General features: G+C 42.8%; 1 protein-coding gene across 1 annotated transcript in view; it reads right to left on the reverse strand.

The window, feature by feature from the left end:
- TTC7A (tetratricopeptide repeat domain 7A) overlaps nt 1-5,890 on the reverse strand; it is a 215,331-nt gene extending 209,441 nt beyond the window's left edge. The window contains exons 1-2 of the mRNA XM_063302680.1: nt 5,383-5,890; nt 1,181-1,344 (exon numbers count right to left, since the gene is read on the reverse strand). Coding sequence (XP_063158750.1) covers nt 1,181-1,344; nt 5,383-5,554 — 336 coding nt within the window. The 5' untranslated portion in view covers nt 5,555-5,890. The remainder of the gene's footprint in view (nt 1-1,180; nt 1,345-5,382) is intronic.
- Nucleotides 5,891-10,454: the final 4,564 nt, after the last annotated feature.

A 10,454-nucleotide genomic window follows, 5' to 3' on the forward strand; every position in this document is an offset into this window, starting at 1 on the left:
TGGCTCTCCTCATTTAAGTTAAGCATAAATTAATTCTAGGTGAAAAAACACAGAAAAATGGGCAGACTCTATTCCCCCCCCCCCAAAGTTATGCTGGATCAAGTGAATTAGTGACCCTTTTGGATATGCAGTGAAATACTTTGTCAAGTTTTCCTCATTTTTGTATATGACACTTGTACAAAGTAGTAACTTCCCCAATTTGTAATGAAGTCTCACATTAATGGATTAATGCAGATTTTTAGAAGTCAGGGTTTCTAAAAAGGGAAACTTTGACAGAGCCACAAAATCCCACCATGCTGAATCAATAGCTATGACTCTGGGATAAACTGTCCCATGTGGAAATTTTCAAGTAGCAGACCAATGAAAGGGACTGTTGGTAGCTTTCACAACAATAAGTGCACAGCTAGACTGATCTCCCTATCATAGTGTCTCATTTAAAAAAAAGAGAGAGACTCGTTTACCATTAGCACTGCTAAAACAGATCTATAGACACATACAGTAATCACCGTCATCACTATTAGAACCTGAAAAAAGATGTAGGTGTTTTAATGAGTCAGTTGATGTGATTTATTAAAATAGCCACATCCTTTTTCTAGGCTCACAGAATCCTGAGAAGAGGTATAAGAGGTGCTATGCTCACATTATCACACATTCCAAAGTACCTTCTCCAAGTCATGTTCAAGAATCTTAGTAGCTCTAATTTGGGATCCCAGGACCTAGCCACTCATGTCTTTCACTAGGACACCATATTCTATTTCCCACCCCCTAACCCCAATTATTCCCTTCTTCCAAGTCAGCAATGTTCAGTTCTCAGGAGCCACCCCTTACATTTGTGTCCCTAAGTTGTTTCTGTATTTCTGCAAACCTTCAGCTCTCTCACAATTTCTTCACATGGATGATGCCATTATAGAAGGGCTGGCTCTTGGAGGACGGTATTGCCTGTTAATATATACGGTGCTAAAAGTTTAATTTTGTAAATCCTAACAAATCCTAACATTTTTCTGAATAAAAATTGCTGCAGATGGAACATTTATTTTAGACTTTTAGAAATGCAATGGGGATGGTATTGGGGGGATAGGGGGGATTGAAAGTTTCCAACATTTTGTTATCTAAACCATTTGATTGTACATCATTAGCAGTATTTTTAATGCTCGTGTTTATTTCTGCCAAGAATGCCTACCAGTAATTTTCCTCGATTTAGAATGTCAGTCAAAGACTTTTTGGCATCACTCAGTTTGGGCTCATTTTTTTCCATTAATGGCATGGTGTCCTTGATTTTGGCAAGGTTCTCTTTTAAGCATAGCTCCAGCAGTGCCTCCGCAGCTAGAAGATTCTCATAGTCTTCTGTAGGACATAGTCAATGGAATAAAAAATTGCACACTGAGTTATGTTCCCATATATAGCAGGACAGAAAGATAAACATAGGGCTTTAACCGCTATATAAACATTCCCTTGAGTAAGGAAATCTGCACTCAGTGCAAAAGTTATTTGTTATTTATGTAGTAAGAATCTAGTTTAAGTCATTCTCTATTCGTTTATGGACATGTCTTAGGAACTTCCTTATTCAGAGATGCTAATCAATGTCCTGTGCACTGTATTCTACTTTAGATTTGTTCATATAAGCCCTTTAGAGAAAGACACACTAATTTGTACTGCCATCTTACTTAATGAGATAGGTAGAGCTTTGTTCAGTCATGAAAACTTTATTGGAAATAAAGTCACAGTCCCTTATATAATTTTCTTGTTGCTGTATTTACAAATCTAATCAATAAGACATGTTATACGATAATGTTGGATTTTGCTGCACTCCTCTGTATACATAGATAGCAAATAGTAACTGAATGCAAGAGGAATCCTTCTCAATATGCATACATAAAACTCTAACTTAATCAACATCAAGGACTGAATTAAAAGTCTATGCACACAATATGACTTTCTATGCCTCTTTTCACCCAAGTCCCCCTCACCCAACATTACAATCTACTCAGGAAAGTATTTACCAAATAAATTTTGAGAGGCATAACTGCTATGATAAAACAGGAGTCAAATCAAGATTAAATTGTCTAATTTATCTCAATAAGCTGGACATTCAACTGTTAGCCCTGTGATCTTTAACTTCACATATCTGCCCACATCCTAGTTTGCCCATGGGGTCTTATGACAAATAAAATAATGAGATACCTATAATGGAAGAAGATAAAATAGAAAGGTAAAATATTAAAACATTCATGCCATAAATAGCAGCAAAACGTAAATATGATCTGAGTTCAAAAATAGCATCCACCAGGGGTGTCCCAGGGATGTCAAAGAAATCAAGTGGACAGTTGCAACTGCGTGATTGAAGCTCTGCTTCTTTATATGCATATTTTAAAGTAGTATGTGGTTAATACTGTACAACAGTTTACTGTTGAGTATGGAAGGTGATCAAGCCTTGTTTAACTTAAGTATACAGAAAACATGATGTTCCTGGGAAGGACTACAAAGCTTTAACTATGTGATTATATGAACTCAGACTCAATTTTAAAAATACAGTAATATTTTATACTGTAATATTTTTTGACTTTCCAGAAGTAGAATATATCTCCAAAGCAACAGCCAATCTTTCTCACATTCTCCCACTTAAAAAAAAAAAACTATTTGATGTTGCTTTTCTTTTCCTTCCACGTATTCCCTCTCTCTCACCACCCCCACCCCCCACCCCTTTCTTTCCTGGAACAGTTGCATATGCAAAAGTGATTACGGTGAGGAAAAAAAATACATGCTGATATGTGCATGTACAACAAGCATGCATTTATGCTCTTGGGTGGAGCCCACAAGTTAACTTAAAACTGGTGACACAGCCACTCTAGAGACAAAAAATGGCTGTGGGTTGAGGCAAAGGTTTCAACCAGGGAGAGGGGGGGGATCCAAGCTGCTGGTGAGTAGTTTCCTCCTTCTCTGCCTCGCAGTCAATTTTATTTTGTACTGGAAGGTTTCTCTTTAAAGCTGAAATTGTATTTTGCTTAGAATGGAACCAAAATAAATGCAAATATCCAAAGTACCCAAAAAATCAGAAAAGAAGGATCATAGATGTTTTGTTCCTTTTGTTTCAGTGATGTTGCTGGTAGGCAAATCTTGCAAGCATTAGGAAATATGAATTACATCCCCTTTTCTTAATCCCCTCCCAGAGGTATCCATAAAGAGGTTTTAGAAAGTCAAGATGGCAGCAACAACCATGGGATTGTAATGCAAGTTAAAAAGGGTGGGGTTTAACTGTGTGATTGTGGCTGCCATCTTGACTTTTTTGACTCCCCAGACACCCCTGGCCCCTCTCCACTGAACTAAATGGTTTACAGAAAACAAAATGAATGTAACAAATTAACGTGTTAAGTATCCAGGTCCTGCTGATCTCCAGCCACAATCCCCAGGATGGTACCTTTGGGGGCTTTTGTATGAACCAAGATATGAGGAATCACTACTGGTATGCCTGCCTAGTTAAATAACTAATGAAAAGCAATGACACAAATATTTAATTTTCACCATCTGCTTTTCAAATCTCTTTATGTGGCCTACCTCTTTATATAATTCAGCCCCCAACATGCCCTTCAAAGGCTGGTACAGCCCTTGCTTCAAGGAAAATTGTATCCTGCTACTCTGGGTCAAAACCAGTCCCAAATTTCCATTAGGACAGGCACTAACAAGCACCATTCTGCAGCAATCGCATCCTTTAAAGGTATAGTTGTTTGTATGAGATGGGCAGTAAAGAAATGCGATAGATAGATAGATAGATAGATAGATAGATAGATAGATAGATAGATAGATAGAACAAAGCCTCTATCAACATCTTGCTCCATTTCCCTCAAGAACACTGCTGAAGTTCCCCAAGCTGGCAGCCTCCTGAAATAGTGAACCACAAGTCCCATGGTCCTCAGCCAGCCCCGGTTGTAGTTCAACACATGTGAAGACCACCAGGTGGGGGGAGGCTTCCCTAACTTAACCTACATGATAGGTCCATCAGAAGTGGCAAGGCATACCAATCAGCCTTGGTAGCACCATTTGGGCACCTGGTCTCAGTGAATGTTGGGGTCACCCTTTTTAGACAGCAGTAGAACCCTTCCTGCATGTTGCCCCCTCCCCACTTATTCTGGCCAAAGGGGTCTTGGGTGCCTGCCTTAGTTATTTCATCTATTTATTCACATTTGTTACAGCCGCCCAACTCCAAGGGACTCATGCTTCCAACTCCAGTCATGATAGCTGGCACGGATGGTGAACAGCAGCCTGTTCTCCAAAGGTTTTTCTTTCTGCCTTCCCGGATGCTCATCCTGAGAGACTGCCTCGTCCTTCCAAACAGGAGCGGGTGATTCGGCCACGCAGAATCAGTCCAGCTGCTCCGCGAGGATACCTCGGAGAGCAGAAGGTTGGAAAAAGGCGGAGGGAGCATTATTGCTCTGTCACTGGCTCCTCGGCGTGTCTTTCCTTTCCTTTCTTTGTGTGTGTGTCAAAATAAGAAGGCTGCTTCCGTCCTAAATCTACTCACAGCCATCTCCTACATATTAATTTGGAAGGAAGCGCTTCTGAATTCAACGAGATTTACTCCCCAGCAGAGTAAACTTCGCTGGACTAAATTAAATATCGCCAGGGAGAGCGTTGATGATTTCCCTTGAAGACCGGGTCACCCGAGAACTGATTTTTCCACAGGGAGCATATGAGTGTGTGTAAGGGAGAGAAAAGGTGAAGTCTCCTTCAAGAGCAGAGGGCAAAGCTGCGGAAGAGGAAGAGGCAGCCGAGGCGTACACATTACAGTAAAACCGGTACGGAGTGTGTGTGGGGGGTGGGTGGGGTGCATTGCCAGGCCTTGGTCCTCAATATTCAGTTTCTATAAACAAGCGATCGCTACGCCCCAGGCATGATTTCAAAAGTTGCGGCGTGGAGGGTGCGGGAGCTAACGTGTCAATCAGCTCTCTCCCCACCAGATAAAACGGATCTAAATAATTCTACCCCCAAACGGCGACGGGACGCTAAGAGAGACAAATCAAACCCCCACTGCAGAGTCGCGGCTCGATCGATGCCAGCCTGTTAAGACAGGAGGATGCAAGCGAGGCAGCAACAGCCCCAAGGATTTGCGAAAAGAGGCTGTATTTGCCGGACACGTCGGATGTGGCAGACCATCAGGCAGCCGACCGCATGTGAATCTGTCGGAAGGTGCGCCGAGCCAGCCCGTGGGCTTAGTTTCTGGTTCGTGGTAGCGTGCGAACCCAGCACTTTCAGCTGAGCTAGCCCCGGCGACGAGCGAGCCGCCAACAGGGGCGAGCGGCCGCTGCCATTTCTTACGAAAGAGCGGCCGATCACGGGGGAATCCCAACGGTTCAAGCGGCCGGGCGCCTGCCTGCCCGCCTACCTTACCAGATTTTTGCGCTCCGGCTCCGGCTCCTTTCGCCCCCTTGTGCCGAGGGCTGGATGCCCGCGCCCTCATCTGCGACACCAGGGCGAGCTGCATCTCCCACTGGCAATCCGTCCTGCACCTCTCGACCGCCTCTTCCATTTTCAGGTGAAAATGCGAGCCTTTCGCAGCCATCTTTGCGTGGGTGGGTGTCTCATATACAACAGGGAAGTCCCGGGCAGGCAAGCAGCACCGCGCCTCGCGAAGCGCCGGGTTCCCCTCCCCTCCCCTCCCCTCCCCTCCCCTCGCATGAGCAAGCTTTCAATTTCCCTGTACACACTGGGAAGGGAAGCCCGAGTTTCTTCAACCTCTGGACAGCGGTGCAAAACCCCTTCGAGATTCAAAGATGTGAAAGCAACGAGGGACCATTCACAAATTAGCCCCGGCATTCCTACGGAAAATAATTGGCAACGTTTGGAACACGTCGGGAATGAAGGAACAAGCAAAAAGAAGAGATACAGTAAAGGTGACTTCACGACCCAGGGGCTCTACTATTCCGGATCAGTGGTCAAAGGAAGTCGTTATTTTTCCTCTTCTTACTTTCCAAATATGATTGTTGAGTACTAGGCATGGTCTGGATCACTGTTTCTCAACTTTGGCAACTTTAAGCTGTGTGGACTTCAACTCCCAGAATTCCCCAGCCAGTAAGGCTGGCTGGGGAATTCTGGGAGTCGAAGTCCACACAGCTTAAAGTTGCCAAGGTTGAGAAACAGTGATCTGGATGTTTAGGGGATTGGTGTAACTTACTCTTTCAGAGGGAGGAAGGAAGGTCACCAAGCAAGGACCCAAGTATGGTTTCCTTTGCTATTTGCTCTGGGTCCTAACACCTGGGTCTTATTCAATCCCAGAAGGATTTCCTAAACCTCCAACTTCCTTTTCTCTTTTGGCTGTACTTGATCTGTCAGGCATCATCCTTGGGGTGTTTGCCCAAGGCTCTGGCTCTAAGCCTCAGAATGAACACAATCATGGCATTTTGGTAACTTGGGTTTAGCATGTCATGTGAATTTAGCTAGTAAATGTGTGTGTCAGAATTTACATTTATGGGAATTTAAATTCACAAATTTAAGCTTACAATTCGTCGTTCTGAGAAGGAAATGGGGGCTTCATTTGCTGAAAGAGTTGTGAAATGTGAAACATTCCGTCTAGAATACATATTGCATTTGTTTTAATGGCTATCTTCTACATTCAGTCCTAAATAACCAGTTTTTTGAAGAACTGTCACATAGCATAAAGGAAGCTCAACAGGAACCCCACAACAAAAATCTTTGCATAGTGGTGACTGAAACTGAAAGTCTATGGAGTTACAGTTAAATTTTGTGGAATTCTTCCTAAAGTCACATCCTTGTCTCAGGCCTAAGAGGGTGGAAAGTTAACAATCTTAAACATTTTTTTACATGTAAAATGTGGCTTTAATTTAGCACACAGGTTTTTTTAATAATGCAAATTGTGTCAGCTTGTGTTGTTGGTAACTGCTGAGATTCTGGCATGAATCAAGATGGAATTTAACTCTTTTTCCTCTTCTGAAGCCTTAAAGAAAATAATTGTTTGAAACAATTGAAAGGCAGTGTTTCTCAACCTTGGCCACTTTCAGATGTGTGGACTTCAACTCCCAGAATTCCCTAGCCAGCTCCAACACTGACTTGAAGGCACAAAATAAATAAATAAGTACTAACCAGATCTGACTCTGCTTAGCCTTTTTTTTTTAACCCAACTAAGGTCAGTTAAACGCTGTTATCTCCTAGGGCAGAAGGTCAGGAGAAAGGAGGAGGGTGCTGCATCTTTGTTATTGCTATACAATTTTTAATCATCCTATAATGTCCTGCCATTTAAAATAAATCTATTCATTACCTAGAGCAGTGATTCTAAAAGTGTGGTCTATAAAACATCAGTAGTCCGTAAAGCATCAGCCATGTGCCCCAACATGCACCAGCAATCAGCCAGCATGAGCTGTTTGCTCCCTAAGCCCCACTTCCCTGTGCATGCTGACAGCACATGTGTGCTGCCTCAGCCTTCCCTCCCCATGTGTGCTGACAATCAACTCTTCCAACTGTGCTAAATAGAACTGTGATCTTGCACAAGCAGGGACTTTATAATGATGCTCTACAACCTGTTTGTTTAGGCATTTATTGCAGGACAGGTCTGACAGGCAGGTCACTTGAGAGAGGTGCCAGTCTACCACTTAAAAGGTTGTGGTGTACCTATTATTGCTAAAGTAGTACCATGATCTCCAGAGGATGTAACCAGGATCTTTGCAAAGCAACCTGTCTTTCAGGGCATTGCTTAGGTCTTACAAGCAGGTGGCACTAAGACCACTAGATCAGTACATGTATGTAAAGTTTCAGACAAATGACTGAACTCGCTGCCCTACCCATCTGCCTCCCACCCTTGCTCCAGCCCACACTGGGAGGACTGACTGCTCCTGCCAGCAAGGAAATCCATCAACCACTGCATCTTAAGTTACCCCACAGTAAATATTTAGGATACTACCACTCATTAGCTACATTAGCAACCCTGTACAGATAAAGAAAATTATGCTGGCATACTTTTGTACCACCTCACAAACTGAAAGCCCATCAAACTTTCCCTAGGGGAAAAATACAGTTTGAATAGGGCTTTTTTTTTTGTTCTGAAAACATAGAAGTTGAAGTTTTCTGCATAGGATTTGAATCTTACCTTAGCATAGCTTCAGTGTAATAATAGTTTTCTTGCTCATAATTGCAAAGTTTAGGCAAATCACTGTCTAATCCGCAGATTTCCAGTAACAAAACCTATTCCCATTAAATCAGCCCTCCCCAGCCTCAGCAAGAGCTGTGCTTGCTAGAAAGTCTGGGAGTTGAAGTCCACACCTCTGTTGGGGAAAATGGGGTTAAGTTACGTTCCTCAATTCATATTTTCCAACTGATTTTAATTAGCATTTGTTTGCTTTTTGCCACTCACAGTTCCTTGTTGAAGACAAACCCAAGTTCAAATCCAATGACAAATCTCAACCACACTGCAGAGCTTGTAAAGTGGAAAGTACATAAATTACAAAGTACATATATTTGGATTGATGTAATTCAAAATGTATTATGGATGTTAATTTTCCTGTACAGAACTCAGGCTTCTTGACATGACATTAAAATTTTGCATTGGGACAGAAACATTGGAAATATCATCCCCACAAATTTTGAATTATGCAACATATTTGCCCAAATTGATTTCACTGATCTAGACTTCTGACAATTTTCAGCTACCTTTCTTTTTGTTCTGTTTCTCCAAATAGCTAATGTTAAGCTTATTTATATTTCTCATTATTTTATTTTATTTTATTTTACAAGCTTTATAAAATTTTCTAATCTAAGCCAACTCTGGGAGGTTTAAAAGAACAAACTGAAGCCAGAACATCCCAAAACCATCAGTCTAAGAAATCCATATCACTAATAATAGCTGAGCATACTTCAAGCATATAGGATCCAAAGGCCTGCTGAAACAAAATAATTCAAAGGACTGCTGAAACAAGAAGAGGGTAAGAACAGTCCCACCACTGGGGCCAATGTGTTCCATAGCAGGGACTCTTACTGAGAAGGTCTGTGTCCTTATCCAACCACCATTTACCTCTCACAGGAATATAACTTTAGCAGCCTTTCCTTCAATGCCCAGACTGAATAGGCAAAGTCATACCGGGCAAGATATAATATATACCAGCATCATGCCATATATTGGGCTGTAGAGATGATAATCAGCATTTTGATTTGGGCCTGGAAACCTATTTTTACCCATACAATGATTATAAGATGGGTATAATTCTGCAGTGCCAGATTTCCCTGACTAGCATGCCAGTCACTGCACTTTGCACCAGTTGTAGCTTCCAACTCAGGTTCAAAGGCAGCCCTGGGTAAAGCATGTTGCAGTGCAAAGACAACCTGCCCGAGGCTTCAACCTGCTGCTCAAGCAAGAAGCATAATTCCAGGACCTCCAAGTCACAGACCAGTTCCTTCAGGGGGAACCCTGTCACGAGCTAGGGCTGATGTTACTGGATAGCCTTGATATTTAGGGCCATCCAGCAGCTCTGTCTTGCCAGCCTGAGCTTGTTTCTCCCCATCCAGACTGTCACAACTTCCAGATGCTGATTCAAGATGTCTATAGCCTCTCCACTGACAACATGTCACCCCAGACCAATATATGGCCTCTCCCAGGAGCTTCATATAGATATTAAATAATGTGGGAGAGGACTAAACCCTATAGCACCTGTCAGCCTTCCCAGGTAGACCAGACAGGAAACATGACCAGATGAGCTATTCTACTTTATTGTAAGGCTACATTAACAGAATCTTGCAAGTCTGAAAGTACAAATCTCCTGCCATCTCTTTTTACAGCCTGATAAGTTATGCAGATCCTTTCTGAGTTTCTTTTTCTTCCCATTATACAGCTACTGGCTCCTCCCCCTCTTGTCTGATTGTTCCCTAGGCAGCATCTCTTCCTCCCATCTCACAAGGTCATTCCCACATACCATTACAGCACCCCACACTGGAGCAGCTAAGGGCTTGATGGCTCATCCCCTATAGTTACTGACTGGAACCACCTGCTCAGAAAAGAGCAGAATCATCACAAGATGATACCTCCCACTCCCAAACCATGCAGGCAATCCAAAAGGATACCATGATTAATGGTAACTAAGAAGTCAAGACTCAGAGGGTCCATTCCTTCCATCCAAAGGTAACCTAATGCCCTATAATCACATACGAACACTGACTGGGAGATCCAGATAATTTTTCTCTAGGATTCTCTGTGGCTGAGACACTAGCACCTTCGCAACATTGCCCAAAAGGGGCAAATTTGTCAAATACAACCAGTTGAGAGATGGCCTCTTCACAGGAGAGGTTGCACTACTGCCTCTTTCAAGCCTGCTGATACAGCACTCTTCCTCATCAAAGATTCATTTACTACCTATTGCTATGCCTCTCCCACAGGGGCCAGGAGGAGCACGGGCCCAGCCCACAGTGACAGGTTCATGGACTCTGTCCATTTCCTCAGGTTCAACAAGCTAAGCAAAACA

Source organism: Candoia aspera, chromosome 1 (assembly GCF_035149785.1).
Source record: "Candoia aspera isolate rCanAsp1 chromosome 1, rCanAsp1.hap2, whole genome shotgun sequence".
Lineage (NCBI taxonomy): Eukaryota > Metazoa > Chordata > Lepidosauria > Squamata > Boidae > Candoia > Candoia aspera.